Source organism: Mus musculus, chromosome 13, assembly GCF_000001635.26.
Source record: "Mus musculus strain C57BL/6J chromosome 13, GRCm38.p6 C57BL/6J".
Lineage (NCBI taxonomy): Eukaryota > Metazoa > Chordata > Mammalia > Rodentia > Muridae > Mus > Mus musculus.
The window spans coordinates 74,302,319-74,318,109 of record NC_000079.6 but is presented as its reverse complement, the minus strand read 5'-3'; the positions used below and the strand labels follow the sequence as shown (position 1 = coordinate 74,318,109).

The 15,791-nt window shown below is 42.3% G+C and overlaps 1 protein-coding gene across 2 annotated transcripts; it reads left to right on the top strand.

Annotated features, from left to right (window-relative positions):
* Nucleotides 1–783: 783 nt before the first annotated feature.
* On the top strand, nt 784–14,989 carry Pdcd6 (programmed cell death 6). 2 transcript variants are annotated; one of them, NM_011051.3, is made up of 6 exons: nt 784–1,003; nt 1,719–1,780; nt 6,398–6,442; nt 8,268–8,426; nt 12,460–12,569; nt 14,062–14,989. In NM_011051.3, exons 1-6 carry the CDS (start codon nt 903–905, stop codon nt 14,158–14,160), a joined length of 576 nt encoding a protein of 191 aa, NP_035181.1. In that variant the 5' UTR covers nt 784–902; the 3' UTR covers nt 14,161–14,989. The 2 variants fall into 2 exon arrangements, with proteins under 2 accessions (NP_035181.1, NP_001346925.1); NM_001359996.1 differs by having other exon boundaries at nt 8,268–8,420; nt 14,062–14,601.
* Nucleotides 14,990–15,791: the final 802 nt, after the last annotated feature.

Sequence of the window (15,791 nt, the reverse complement as noted above, 5' to 3'; positions counted from 1 at the left end):
AAGTCTGTCCCTGGATGAGGACTACAGGAAGGCTGGAATAATCCTATGGCAGAACGGAGTAATCTGTATCTTGAGCTATTCACAGTATTCAGATTTAGGTGGAAGGATGGCCTGACAGCCCGTGAATGTGACCGGTTGGTAGTTGCCCCAATGCTATGCATTTTCCCATTTAGGGACATTCCAAACTATAAAAGCACCATAGAATTAGTATCTAGAACGAAAGAAGGAATACTTATAATTAAAAGGAGTAACCACCAAAAGTACAGAAGTCCAAGTAAGGGGTGGAGAAAACACAGCTCTCACCTCAGGACCAAACCTCACTCGGGCCATTTACAAATGAAGTCACTGCAAACCTAGGGAGGCTGGGCATAAACCGATATAAGCAAGTGGGAAGGCAAGAAGGTGTAGTATGGACAGACGGACAAACTCCAGAGTGCACAAAATGCACTTTGCGTTTCCGCCGAGGACTTCATGCGGTTGGTGCACATCACATTCGCACTAAATACTAATGCAGACGTAAAGGGAAGCCGTCGGTCCAAGTGAAAGCTTTCACCACTTTCCGTTACAGGTCGAGGCGTTTTGTAAGCTTGGGTCGGCCCCTCATGGCGTGGTCTCTTCTGAGCTCACCCGCCGCAGCTTCGGGCTGAGACACACAGGAGGGCGGAGCGGGGTGGGGCTGAAAAGGAAAGGGACACCCAAGGCCGGGCAAGAGTAGGAGGCGGAGCTCAGACTAACCCCAAGGCCCTCCAGACGTTGCGTGGCAACGGACCACGCCTGCCAAGTGACTCAAAGGTGCGCGCTTCCGTTGTTCCCAGGAAGTTGTGGGCTCCTGGTCCTGCCCCATAACTGAGGCGGAAGCATAGCTTGTGGAGCTGGGCCGCGTTGCCGCTGTGCATCAGCCCATGGCTGCCTACTCCTACCGCCCAGGCCCGGGTGGTGGCCCCGGCCCTGCTGCTGGAGCTGCACTGCCAGACCAGAGCTTCCTGTGGAACGTCTTCCAGCGGTAAGGCCAGCGCCGCTCAGCTCCTTCGGCCCTTGGGTCGGTCCTCAGTTTTCAGGGCCTATTCTCCAGTCCTCCCTCTCCCCAGCCCTTCATCCCCCGACCTCCTTCCCAGTCCTTCCTACTCCCCTCCATCCCCGACTTTCTCTCTTCTACAATAGCACAGGGTTCAGGGTCATGTTGGCAGTGACTTTGCCCAGGGCCGAAGGGCGCGGAACAGTCGCCCTACAGGGTCAGGTGCTTGCGTTAGAAACAGGACAAATCTTGAATCAGGAAAACGGCATCAGTGAAAAGAGCTGGCTGCTATTGCATGTCTTCTGTCCCTGGCCGTCCTTCTGAATGACTGATTGTCTTTCCACTGACTCGTGCCAAAGAATGACTTATTCGTCCTAGAGAATCTTTCTTTACCTATTATGATGAACTGGTGCAGGTATAAATTAAGCAGACTTGAAGAGCTAACAGAAAGCTTGAAAGGAATAGAGAAAAGATGACTCAACCCCTCCTACTGCTTCTGGTTGTTCATTAGTCTCTGGCACACCTGGGGGCGTGTGACATTCCAGCTGAGCAAAGAGGAAGGTCTGGCCAGAGTAACATTCCAGACCTAGTGTAGATTGATGAAAATGATGTCTTGGCTATGTTTTATTTTTAATACTTCCTTTACATTTAATCACCAGCTTACCTGTTTTCTGTTTGTTTGTTTGTTTGTTTGTTTTTGTAGGGTTGATAAAGACAGGAGTGGAGTGATTTCAGACAATGAGCTTCAGCAAGCATTATCCAATGGTGAGTTGAAGCCTGATTCATTCACAGTAAGCAGTTTCCTTCCTGGAATTATTTCCAAAGAAGTCCTTAAGACTAAATTGCCATTACCGGTATAAGGTAAAGGTGTTTGCTAAGCTTCTGTGTTTGTATTTTCTTAATTATCATTGCTGCCTTACCGAGCTCCAGAACAAATGTATGTGAGCCTCTGAAATGGGAGCTATAGTGTAGACCTTGCCCAAGAGTGAAAAAGGTTAGCTCTGTGCAACAGAGGTCCCTCACTTATCTAGAAGGCCTTTGACCTGCTATCAGTCTTAGCAACTGTTCTGAAGAGGATCATCGGGGACACTGACAAATTGTCAGGTGACATTTAGAAGTAATTGCTTAGTTTTTGAAAGGCTTCAAGATGGTCCTTAGGTACTTTTGTGGAAGTATGTTTGCTATAAGAACTGCTAAAACTTGCCGGGCGGTGGTGGCGCATGTCTTTAATCCCAGCACTCAGGAGGCAGAGGCAGGCGGATTTCTGAGTTGGAGGCCAGCCTGGTCTACAAAGTGAGTTCTAGGATAGCCAGGGCTATACAGAGAAACCCTGTCTCGAAATAACAAAAAAAAAAAAACAAAAAAACAAACAAAAAAAACCCTGCTAAAACTTAAAAGAAGGGTGCACTGAGCTGGGGGTGCTGGAGAGATGGCTCAAAGGTCAAGAACACTGGCTGCTCTTCCAGAGGACCTGGGTTTAATTCCCAGCACCCACATGGCAGCTCACAACTGCACATAACTCCAATTCCAGAGGATGTGACACTCTCACACCAATGAGTGTAAAGTAGGATTATTTTTACTATAAAATACTATATTAATATTTTGTTGTATAATATGTTAACATACATTATGCACACACACATACATATACATATACATATAAACATTAAAACTCGGGGACCAGTTTAGGAAATAGAGATATGGGAGATGCTGTCAGCAGGAGCAAGGGGAGGTATTTGTATAATGTGAGGAACACTGTCTCCCAGGAGAATTGAGAAGATTGTGGCTTTTTTATGGAGCTCTTCATGGAGTCATGTTCTTGCTGGTGTTATTGTCATTAATCTTTAGTGGCGCCATTAGAGACAATTTTTTTTCTTTAAAATTTTTTATTTAATTTTGATATTTATTTTATTTGTATGAATGTTTGACCTGCTTGTATGTATGTAAGCGCACCAAGTGTATACCTGCTGCCCATGGAATATAGAAGTGGGCATCTGATCCCCTGGAACTGAAGTTATAAATGGTTGTAAGCCACCACGTAGTTGCTGAGGATCGAACGTGCATCCTGTGCAACAGCAACAAGTGTGCTAAACTCCTGGGCTGCCTCTCCAGCCTCCTCATCCTGCCCCCTCCTTTTTTCTTTTTTGTGTTTGGTTTTTGGTTTTTGGTTTTTGGTTTTGACCAACTCATTAGTCCTAGACTGGCCTTGAACTTCTGTGTATTCAAGGATGACCGTTAGACTTTTGATCCTCCTGCCTCTAACTCCTGAGCTCTTTAGTGCTGGTTTACTCTGTCCTGAGGATAGAGCCTAGAGCTACACGCACCGCTAGAACTGAGTACATGTACAACCCTAGAGAACCCATCTTTCTTATTAAATGTCATTTGTAATTCTTTAGGTGTGGCTTTCTTTTCTAATAACTGTATTTAGAAATTGTCTTTTCCTTAGGTGTGCTATAGAAGCCTGGAAAGGGATTACTTTTAAGACACGATGGAAATTTTAAAAGGCTCATTTTTGTTCTACTGGGGAGCCTTTTCCTGTAATTTGATTCGATGAAGGGAGAGGCAAGTGAGATGCTAGATAGTGCCTCAGAGCCTTGGTGTCCAAATTAAAGGAACGCTTTGGTTCATTTGTGTTTCGGTGACCTTTGCCTTTCACAAATGTGATAGAATTGACACAATTTTTACTTACTTAACCTGTGGGGACTACAAGATGCTATTGTCAAGGGGCCACTTTAAATCTTGGTGGTTTCCTATCACCTAATGGTATAATGATGGTAATGAGCTAGCTACTGTGCTGTATTATTACAGTATTAAGGAGGTAGACTTTGTCAGGAGTTATCAGGGAGAAAGGGAAGCCACACCCATGTGGTATGAGATACATCTTCCAATGAAGAGAGGCATGTAGACAGGAACGTAGGTGTCTAGTGGTTTGGATCACAAGTTTAGTGACCTAAAACTGGTGCAGACAAGGTAAAAAAGCATAAAGGCGTCAGGGTGGAAGGAAGTGACAACATCTCAGGTATCAGGACAGAAATACTGGTGTCGTGTGTCACCTGCTCTGTGATAGAACATTTATGCTCACTGATAATCAGCTCTATTCCATATAGTCAGAATACAAGAAAAAATAAATAGAATTTAATCACATTAGCTGAGAAATAGAGAGTAAGGTGGTAAAGAGGAAAGGAAGGTTATTAATAAATCATAAATCTGACTTTAAATTTTTTTAAAAGATTTATTTATTATTATATGTAAGTACACTGTAGCTGTCTTCAGACACTCCAGAAGAGGGCGTCAGATCTCATTATGGATGGTTGTGAGTCACCATGTGGTTGCTGGGATTTGAACTCAGGACCTTCAGAAGAGCAGTCAGTGCTCTTACCTGCTGAGCCATCTCTCCAGCCCCGACTTTAAAATTTTTAATAGCTAATGCGAAGAGAAAAATGTATTTAGTTAATCTTGGTTTTTCCAAAAATACAAACAAAAACAAATAGTTACCAAAGCCTTTTGGACACACAGATTATTAAAGGTCTGCTTGTACACATGAGGCCAGTTCTTATACCCCCAGCATAAACCAAGATTTTTCCCTATTTAGCATGGGCACCAATTTCAAAGTGGTTCTGACACAAACAAGGGCTTAGTGTCCTTCAAGCAACTGTTAAAAGTTAATACACTCTGTCCTCCCTCTCTCTCTCTCTCTCTCTCTCTCTCTCTCTCTCTCCTGTTCATAAGGCTGGAGATCTTATGACGTAATCACTGTGCAAAGCATCTGACTTTTAATACTGTTAGCCATGGCAACTAAATGCTACTTTCAGTTTCAAACTTTAGGTCTCTCTGGCTTTTAGATTATAAGCGTCATGAAGAAGGTTCACACTGTACTACTGTTCAGGGACAGTTAGCGTTGGATAGTTGCATATGAGTTCTCACTACCCTTCTCAGAATTGCTATGTTTACAGGATTTAAACTATTTTGACTTCTAATTAGTCTTCTAGGATTGCTTTTCTACTTTGATTTTGGAATCAGATTAAACTATTTTAGGAAATTTAATTAATATGCTATTGGAAGGGAAGCGTGAAGTTAAAAATAACATGGTTTCTAACTTCAATTTAGTCATCTCCTTAGAGACCTCTTTGTTGCTGTGTAGTTGCCATCATGCTAGGAGTGTTTATGAGTCCACTGGGCCTCTGTGAGACGTATTTACATAGAAGAATATGGTCAGTAGACAGGTAGAGCACAGCTCAGGATTTGTTTTCTCATCTCTGTGACCACTGTACCTTCTAGAAGCAACTCGTGGAAAGAAAAATTTGTTTTGGGTCACAGTTTGGGTTCAGTCCATCCAGAAGGGGAGGGTTCGGTGGGACAGAACCATTTCCTTGCTGCAGCCAGGGAGCCTAGAACAGGGATGCCAGTGTTCTCTGTTCCCCTTTTACTCTGTCTGGGCCCCACTCCATGGAACAGTGCCACATACATTCAGGATGGGTCTTTCCCTCAAGTTAATTCTATCTGGAAATGCTTGATAAACATAGAGATGTGTCTTACTAATCTCCTAGGTGATTGTTTCTCATTCCAGTCAAGTTGCCAAGGTCAGCTAGCATAGGGTTTCTCTTACTGCTATGAAATAATGTTGTCCCAAACTTCTGGGGTTATAGATTAAAAGTACATTCTCCTCAATCTCCTTTTGTTTTGTTGGTTGGTTGGTTGGTCTTTGGTGAGGTGTAGCCCGGGCTGACTTTTACTTAAACCACTGCTTGGCTGAGGATGGTTTTGAACTCCTGATTTCATGCTGGGATTACAGGTGTGTGTGTCACTGTGCTCGCCTCTTCTTAGTGTTCTTGAAGTAGGTTTGACTTACTGAATATACTGACGGTTTGAGGTGCATGTTTTAGCTATACTTTAAAAACAGTTTTATTTTCTCTCTTTTTTCTTAAATTCTTTTGAAGACATTTTATCAAATTTTATCAAATTGTAGTTTAGGATTAAAAAAAAAAGAGCTACAGGAAATCCTACCTCTATCTATGCAAGATGATTACCTGTAAAATTATTATTCAGTCATTAACAGTCCCAGAGCACTGTCAAGCCTGAAGGTAGTCTTTAGGACCCCCAACACAGTCAAATTCACACAAGTGAAGCTCTGAAGCAGCAGCCAGCTCCTGGTAATTACAAATAGGTTAAACAGTACAGACTAGGTACTGACTGGAATTGCTCAGAGCTCATACAGGTTAAGGCAACCAGATCTCCTGGTGCCCTAGGAAGCAGACCCCTGTTTGCAAACTCTGTTCCAAAGCAGGCCACTGAGTCTCATCGACTAACAATAGACCAGGCACTTAGAGCTTCTTGTAACTTAATCTTCTTTGGTCTAATTGATATAATGTCACTTGTTTTCAGGTACATGGACTCCATTTAACCCAGTGACTGTGAGGTCAATCATTTGTAAGTATCCACGCAGACTGGCTAGATGTTTCTCTGGGAGCAACTATAATAACTCAATTCAAATATTGCGTGGGCTCTTATGTTTCATCCTCTCTGCTTCTGTGTATGTAGATGTCTTCATTTATCCATTAGTTTAAGTTTACTGCGTAGTTCATCCTCTCCATTTCTAATTCTAAGGTTATAGATCCATAAAATCTCCACATTACAGTTTTCTTTAAGCCTTATTTTGTTATTTTGGTAGTATCTTTTAAAATTCATGTTTGTGATTCTTTTATTTAAATATTATATGTAATAGTCTTTTAAACTTTATAGAATGCTTTTACTTAAGAATTACATATGTTAATTTACATCTCCTTTGTCTTGTGTTATGGATGATTTCAAAGTCTGTAAGAAGGTAGCCTGCATCTAATAATTCTTCCTGCTGAATTTCATGCATGTAACTGATTACCTCCGTGTTTTAGTCGTTTCTATTTGTTTTGAGAGCTAGTATTTGGTTGAATTTGATATGCATGTACCAAGGTCTGAGCTGGAGCTGGAGGTGGGCCCTCCAGGAAGGATTTCCATCCTTTCTTTCTTACCAAGATGTGGGTTGTCAGTTTTGGTTCTCTCTGTGTGTTAGTCACTTTTCCATTACTATGATAAAACACCATGACTAAGGTGAAGAAAGACACTATTTGGGCTTACAGTGTTGGAGGTTCAGGGTTAGAGTCCATAGTAGTGGGAAGCCCGGCATTAGGTAGCAGGCCTGGTGGCATGAACAGGACTCTGAGAGCTCACATCTTGAACCGCAAGCCCGAAGTGGAAAGAGAGAGAATGAAAGACCACTTTGAAACTTCAAACCTCTTCTGGCCAGCACCATCACTTGGGACCCACGTGTTCAAATATATGAGCCTGTGAGGGTCGTTCTCCTTTAGGCCACCACAGCGTGGTTGCATGTGTAAGCAAGGATTGAGCTTCAGATGAAAAAGAGGATGGTACCTGTAAGTACAGTCTTAGAGATTTACTGTTCTTTTGATTCCTAGGTTTCTTTCCTGGGAGGTAGATTTCTCTTGCTTTTCCCTTTCCTAGCTTCCTTGAAATCTTATGGCCAAGTCCCTTCTACCACAGGAGACAAGGTGTATGGCCAGCCTTCCCACTTTACCTCTCCTGTGTCCCTGTGAAGTACAGTATATCTCGTAACCTCAGCAGCATATTGCAGGGTATGTTGCTATAGGTTAATTGTGTTCTAGCCACCCCAACAGATTGATGTAGGTAAACTTGTCAAGGTGGCTTATGAGTGACTGAGATCTTTAAAATCTAAAGTTAATATCATAATAGACTAGGACATCTTTTAATTAAAACAGGTATTTCTTGACCTAGAAGAACTCTTGTAAGCCTCCCTCTGGAGTTGTGATGCTTGGGCAGTAAAAAGGTTTACTCTGGCTCAGGACTTGGAGCTGGGAAATGGGGCCTCCATTTTGCACTCTATTTCCCTTCTGATAAAGTGAGAGTACTCTTAGTGTTTCTGTTTTTCAGAACATGTTCTATCATAACTGTCTACCTTCTACACAGTGGTGAGTGTGTGTTCTGGTGGTCATTACTTAGGGGCTAGTATTAGATGACTGTCCTCTACACTCCCTCCACCCTAGGCAGGGATAAGTAGGCTTTTAGGAATCTAGTAATTTGTTCAACAAACTAACCTTTACTAGATGGCTGGCTCCATGCTAGCACCTGAAAGTCTTCGAGGTGGCATGAAACTATTAGTAGTGCACTGTGGTTGGTTGGATTTTGCCGTTGAACATGCAAACTTAATGTGTGCCTGCTATTTTATTTCTCTTCATCTCAGCTATGTTTGACCGAGAAAACAAGGCTGGTGTGAACTTCAGTGAATTCACGGGTGTGTGGAAGTATATCACAGACTGGCAGAATGTCTTCCGGACCTACGACAGGGACAACTCTGGGATGATTGACAAGAACGAGCTCAAACAAGCACTCTCAGGTTTTGGTAATTCACTTGTCTTGATTGTATAGCATATTTCATTTTGGAATATAGGAGTCCCTCAAGCTTTGTTTTGCCATGTTCCATTTATTGATATTTTTAACTCAGTCTATGTGAAATTTCTTTTTATGTCATACAGGTTCATATTTTGATTCTATTTTTGTCATGAAGATGTATATGTGACATGGAGTCTTTCACACAGTGTTTCATCCAAAATGAGATAAGGGCTATGCAAATCATCTACTTTTTGTGAAATGAGATGGTGTCATAAGCAAAATTGAGAATGTGGCTTCTGGAACAACTTAAAGTAGAAAAATGAAAACATAATTGTGTGGGGTAGTTGGCAGCATATATGTAGTGGTTTGTCAAACTACATGAACACAGTGATAAAATAACAGTAAGACATAATTCTATAAATAATAAAATGATCAGTCCATTCAAATTTTGCTTCAGTGGGAAATTAGAAAGTGTGTGTGCCCATTCTCAAATGGCATTTAGTATGTGTGTGTTTGGTGTGGGCTTAGGCATGCAAAGTGTGCTGTGTTTCTCACAAGTATTCATAGAACCTGTCCAGAGCATAATTAGAGGCTCTCAGAGCTAGCCTTGCATCTGAAAGAAAAGTGGGACCTTTTAACTACAAAGGAATCACTGAAAGTTTGCAGCACATCTATAACTTGTCATGGTTACACCAAGATTCAAATTTGGAACATTCTCATATAGTACTGTGTCCTTTTGCCCTTACAAAACCCTTGTATATTTCATTTCTTAAAAGGTTGCTAATAGATGTCTTCCAGAAAAATTTTATTAAAAAGTGAATTATAGTCTAGTGTATTGTGAATATCTTGAGTTTTACTTTCCTAAAGTATGTTATTTCTTACTAATATGTCATTTCCTAAAGTATGTTATTCCTTCTAGAATTCTGTTATTTCTCCTTCGAGCATGGCAGTGACCACCCCTTTTCTTCTGTCCTCTCTCCCCTCTTGGTTTGTTGTTAGGCCCTGTAAGAAGTGCCCTCTGTGTCATGATCAGACCAGTGACATTTCAGGATTTCCTAAGGACAACAGTGGAAAGTGTGTCTGATTATGGGCCAGTGGGCCATCTTGGACAGTACCGGCATCTCTCTCACTTTCTAATCATTTCTCAGCACAGTCCGCTGGTTTTTCCTGTTTGCCCTGATACAGGACATTACTCTTTAACTGTCCAGGAAAAGGAAATATCTTTCTGTTTGCATACTAATTTGGAATATTATCAGTGGCATCTATTAGGAAGTTGGCTGTAGAAGTAAAAGTTCCTATTCTGACTTCCAAAGGGTTGTTGCTTTTGGGTAAACAGGAGCTTAGTAGGGAATAAAAGCATCAGTGATGTTTCAGGCTTGCCTAGTGGTACCCATGACTGATAGGACGCCTGGTGAGTCTAATGATTCTTCCGTTCATGTAAACCTATGCTGTTAAGTTCTGTGACCAGGAACAGAGGTCTGGATGGACGCTTACACCTTCCTGTAAGGCTTTGGCTCCTTGTTGGTTACTTCACCTGCGGGAAAGCTAACTGTTCTATTAGGCAGCACAGTTGGAGTGAACAATCCCTTACCCCTAAGCCCTGCATCTCTTTGAGCATCCCCTTTCCCATCTAGCCTTTGGCAACTGTATAGCTTTGTTTGTTTTTTCTTTTTTTCTTTTTTTAAATCATAAAAACTTATGAAAATATAGCGAATCTCCGCTTACCTATATTTTTACCCATGTTTAATATTGGTGCATGTGCATATGTCCTTTATGGTGGAGTCTTATGCAAACCTGAAGCCTCTACCACGATGTGCATTGACTCATTTCACAAGGTTAATGGTTTTTAATACTAATAATGCTTTACCTGAGTTAGGATCAGGCAAGACCCACACGGCCTTTCTCAGGCCATTTACTGGTTGGGGGAACACAGACTAATACCATGCAAATTCTTCCTGTATCCACTGGGCGTCATTGATTTTAATCAGATTGTGATTCCATTGGGATCCCTCTGGAAGCACAGGGAAATGTTGCTTCTGGTAGTGTCTAGGTGTGCGCGGCCCATAAATCAATGGCCTGGACCGGTGGTGTCAGTGGTATCATTAGTTTCTTGGTAGAAAAGGACTTTGCCTCTCGCCAAAGGCTGTTGGCTATTGGAAGTAGACACAGAGTACTTCCATTTCCAGGAAGATTCTCACCTCTAGGACTACAGAAGAATATCCCTGGCAGAGTTGGAGAGTAGATATGTCTTTGTACTACCTTCAGCCCTCTTGTGAGGCCATTCTACCTGGTCTATCTTTCCTGAGCTGATCAAGACTGACTCCAAGACAATTCCTTGGTTGAAAATTATGATCTGATCTTGCTACTTGTGCAAGAGTGGAGGCCTCCAGGTGGCCTTATCCTATTAGATGGATACAAGTTGCGGGTGTAGTCTTGCAGTTAACAGGCCAAGTCTAATATGTATCTCACTGGTCAGTCCTAACCAGGCCACCCGGCTGAGCACAAAGCGCTTTGGCTCTAAAGTAGTGCTGTTCTTGTGTGCCCTTGTATTAAAGGAGCTCTGTGGAGGTCAGTTTGCTGCCAATTTTTGGCCTCTCTAGGGAGCATTCTTTTGTGGTTTCCTTCTTTGTAGCTTACTTTGCTAGTCTGTATGTCTTCTGCTTTGCATTACCTACAAGAGTGCCAGTGGTCAGAAAAATTGCAAATCGGTTCTAGCAGCAATGAGATTGCTTCCTTGCACAGACAGGAAATCTTATATATTTGTTCTCATTTCATCTGTCCTTTCTTATCCTAGCAGGAGACCACCAGTGCCTGCCTTGCTCTGTCTACACCTGGGCCTGAAGCTCTGTTCTTGGAGAGTCAGGGCTTAGCCAGGGGCACTCACATGTTAGGTGTGAGTGAGGCATGATAGCTCTTCCCTACAAGCTCTGTTTTTCAGACTTCAGCTGAGGGTCCTGTCTTCTGTTTGATTTGTAAGGGAGGGGACTCCTGGAGCAGTTTCGATGTCACACATTTGTGTAGGGTTCCTGAATGTAAGTTCCCATCTTCTCGCCCCACAATTGCTCTGGAAGGTGCTGTGAACATGTTTTTGTATTTGAACATTTATCAGTATAATGACTAAGTTTCATACAGTAGTTAACTGTGAGATTCAGATAATAGGTGTACATATAACCAGTAAAAATATTTTGTCACCTGGATTTTGTCTCCTGAATTAATAAGGTTACCACGATGGCACAGTGGTAAGGAAGGGAAGCAGATGAGTGGTGCCCTCCTTAAACATGGCCTCTGGTGATGTTTGTATGTCTGGTGTGTCCACACATCTTCGTCCCGTCATCCCCTGCTGAAGACCTTTCAAACACAGTAAATTAGAAATGGACTTATAATGCCCAATGATTTGTCACTGATCCTGAACATCATGAGACTAATTAGCTGCACACTCAGAAACTTAGAATCATAATGCCTAGTGACACGTTATTCTAATCTTTATGCGACTGATTAGCCATATTTTCAGAACCCTGACACCAAATGAAATAATTTGTTTATGTTGAGACACATGTAACTAGAACCTTTAGTGACATTTTAGCTTTTCGAACATTGTGTAGTGATGAGCAACCAAGGGTAGCAGGTCCCTGAAAACACTCATATCTAGATAAGCTGACATAGTGAGGTGTCTCTACTAGATTCAAGATCACCAAGCCTAATTGCCTTGTGGGTCTTTTCTTGGGCACAGGCAGAGTGAGCACAGTTAGCTAACAGAAGCCAGTGAGCTCCTAAGCAGCAAGACAGCAAGGGGACTTGCTCATTGTTACTGGTGTTTAGGATCACTTCACAGTTCTGACAAGATCAACTTCACAGTTTTGACAACATATTTATTTCAGAATATTGTATTTAGGTAGCATACTTAGTTTCTAGAATGCCTTTTCAATAAATTTTTTCCCCTCTTATTTCTGGAGTCTTAGAAAGGAAAGTTTAGGCAGTGATTTATACTTTAATCTTCCTCTCCTAGTCTGCCTCTGATCTGACTCTGATCTTTCCTCTCCAAGGCTACCGGCTCTCTGATCAGTTCCATGACATCCTCATCCGAAAATTTGACAGGCAAGGACGGGGCCAGATCGCATTTGATGACTTCATCCAGGGCTGCATCGTCTTGCAGGTGATCAAGCAGCTTCATGTGGGTTTGCTGTGACATGCAGAGGTGGGATCTGGGGATGGGGGCAGAAATGGAGTAACTGTAGCTAGCAGCCAACGTGGAGTGATTGCTTAGCTTCTCTTTTGTCTAAGGTTTGGTGCTAGCAAAACTTTTTATTTTAAACCCTTGCAACTAGGATCAGGTTCCTAATAGTGATCTTTCAGTATTTGTTCCATAAAATTATAATGACCTGGACTATACCTGGTCCCTGTTGTTGTCACAGCTGTTATGACTTTTTAAGCATAAGACATTGCATTTTTATGGTAAAGCTGGTATGGTGAACCTTGATGCCAGGTATATGTAAGTCTAGCAATATGTATAGTACATAATCCCTGATAATAATTGAAATACTATACTTTTTATTTCCAGAAGCAAGGTCTCTGTACCTCTGGCTGGCCTTAAATTCACAATGGAGCCTATGCTGGCTTTGAACTCACCCTTCAAAATAATGGAATTATAGCTGTGTACCATGTTTTACTTTTTTTTTTATCACTGCAGTGCTATGTGGCCTAGGATGGTCTTGCCTCAGCCTCCTGAGTGCTGAGATTCAGGTGTGTGCCACCACACTCAATCTCCATGCTAGCACATTTTCATAAAAACCACTCATGTCTGAAGTAGGTGGTAGACCACACACTGTTGAGGTTTGCTTGATGTGTGGGGGCTATTGTTTTCTGTTAACACATGGAATTCCCTTGTGTCTTTTTTTTTATAATTACTGAAAGCATATTATAGACTTCATAAATTTATTCAAAACTGGCATACATATAACCTAGTCTTATAAAATATGAGTGGAATCTGGGCATGCCAGCACCATGCCTTTAATCACTATAACTCTATCGTGGAGGCAAGTAGATCTCTATGAATTCAAGGCCAGCCTGGTCTGGTCTGTAGACGTAGTCTGGGGCCAGGGTTACACAGTGGGACCCTGTCTCAAAAACATAAAACAAACAACAAAATAAATGGAATGGAATGGTCTTGCTCTTCGACTTCTGACCTGTCTGGATCCAAAGTCTGCTGGAGGGGAAGTGGGCTATAAAGGCTGATCCCTGCATGATGTTCACACACTGCATGAAGTTGGCAATTTCCTTCACTGGGCCCTTCAACACATGGGCCCTTCTGGACTATAGTCAAGATATAAACTAGTGTCTCTGTCCTAAGACACCCATACCAGGTCCATGAGGTGGTTGTGAAATGTGAAGAAGGGCCTGTGTGGTATAAGGTTGGCTAGACCTGCCGTTATACTTTCTTGCCAGTAGAGGTATTTGTCGTTCATAATGGTTCTGACTAAAGGTGTTCAAGAGTACTCAACCCGTGCTTTCCTGTGTGAATACCATTTTCAGTGTCTCTTTAGAAGATGCGGGAAATCCATGTGCTTCTGAGATTGAGTCCTCAAGATGTCTTTCATCTAAGTACACTGTGCTGTACAGTAAAATTTCAATATCTGTGTTTCTCCCAGAGGTTGACAGACATATTCAGACGCTATGACACGGATCAGGATGGCTGGATTCAGGTGTCTTATGAGCAATATCTCTCCATGGTCTTCAGCATTGTATAACCAGGCCTTGAGAACAGCAAGCACGGCATGCAAAAGACTGAAGATGCCAAATCCCTTACCTGTGATAGAACAGGGCACAGCTGCAGTGAGATGCCGTCCTTCCCGTTGGCTGTATCGTTCATACTTGGGGACCTGGCTGTACATATGTGAATATGCTGGTCAGTGATTCTGTAGTGACTCTAGCTACACTGTTGTGATACAAACCTTGGGTTTGCTGACTAATTGTGCCATGAGACCTAATAATGCTTCAGGATTTTGCTCTCAAACTATCATGTTCTTTTCTAGATGTCTCTAAGTCTATAGTTGCAATGCTTTTATTAGCCAATAGAATTTTAAAATAATATGGAACTTGCACAGAAGGCTTTTCATGTGCCTTACTTTTTAAAAAAAATTGGAATATGTAACATAAGCAATAAAGTGATGATACAGACTGGTTGCCTAGTTTTGGCTGGTTTTTTGCTTTGTTTTGTTTTAACCAAACAGGTGGAAGAGCTGTGCCGTTTGTTACACTACTCTAGCATAACACGTGTGCTGCGTGAACCTGGGAGTGTGGGGCCTAAAAATGAGGCAGACTAAAGTCTCATGCAAAAGCCAACTTTATTTAGAGCATCAGAAAATTTATACTCTGAGGGTTAAGAGGAACCACAAAGAAGTCACACATGGCAAAAACATGTTTTTTCCATAAAGGCGTATGAATAGCAACAGCTGCAGTAAACTCACTCCGGTCTTCCATACCTGGGAGGAGCACAAAGACACATTCTGGAACCAATTCTGTGAATTGAAGAAACGGGTCATGTAACGTAAGCAATAAAGTAATGATATAGACTGGTTGCCTAGTTTTGGCCGTTTTTGTTTTTTTAACCAAATAGGTGGAATAAATGTCCCCTTTGTTGCAGCTTAGTTGCTATGTGAACATGGGAGAGTTTTGTTTTCTGATAAGCACTCAGAATTCTTTCATGACTCCACTTTGGGACTGTGTTCTGATACCCTTGTCCTTGAAGTCACTGTCTCATGTGTACTCTCCTATCTAAAATTCTGTCCAACAGACAAGCAGGACAGAGGGACAACTAAACAGATAACCGAGTTACAGCTCTGGGGATGGACCCCTTCCTGCCCCCTGCTGGTCAACTCAAGTTGGAAGAAGTAGGTTATGCTTTAGGAGGGAGGGACAGGGTACGAAGACAACTGGGTAGGTGTCAAGGATGAGAAACAGATCCGTTAAGGTCCCCTCTGGCCAAGGATGCCACTGAGGCTTTGTTTCCTGTGGTTTCTAGTTTGTGGGATCAGGGAAGGTGCTATATTCTGTGGTGGCAGAGTTAACCTTGTGACCCCTTTATGGGCGTCTCTGGGTGTGCTCCATGGCTCCATCCCTGTCAGTCATCTACCAGACATCGGCCCACACTAGCAGATGACCCTAGTCCAGTGAGGCCAACCAATAAACAATGAAGTTCCTAAGTTCAATGGTAAATGATAACTCCATTTGTGTAGAGGCTACCTGGACCCCTCCATTTATAGCCACTCTTCACCTCTGCTTCATCCCCGTCCTATCCAGCCTCAGTCTGCAGGACTGCCATGTTTGTCCTTCCTGTGCTCACATACATGTCTATACATACATGTACCAAATATGAGTC

What these genes read in the sequence shown, in the direction of transcription:
- Pdcd6 (NM_011051.3), top strand. Translation starts at nt 903, where the DNA reads ATGGCTGCCTACTCCTACCGCCCAGGCCCGGGTGGTGGCCCCGGCCCT. An exon ending in GACTGTGAGGTCAATCATTT is followed by an intron (nt 6,443 to 8,267) that starts GTAAGTATCCAC and finishes TCTTCATCTCAG; the next exon opens with CTATGTTTGACCGAGAAAAC. An exon ending in ACAAGCACTCTCAGGTTTTG is followed by an intron (nt 8,427 to 12,459) that starts GTAATTCACTTG and finishes TTCCTCTCCAAG; the next exon opens with GCTACCGGCTCTCTGATCAG.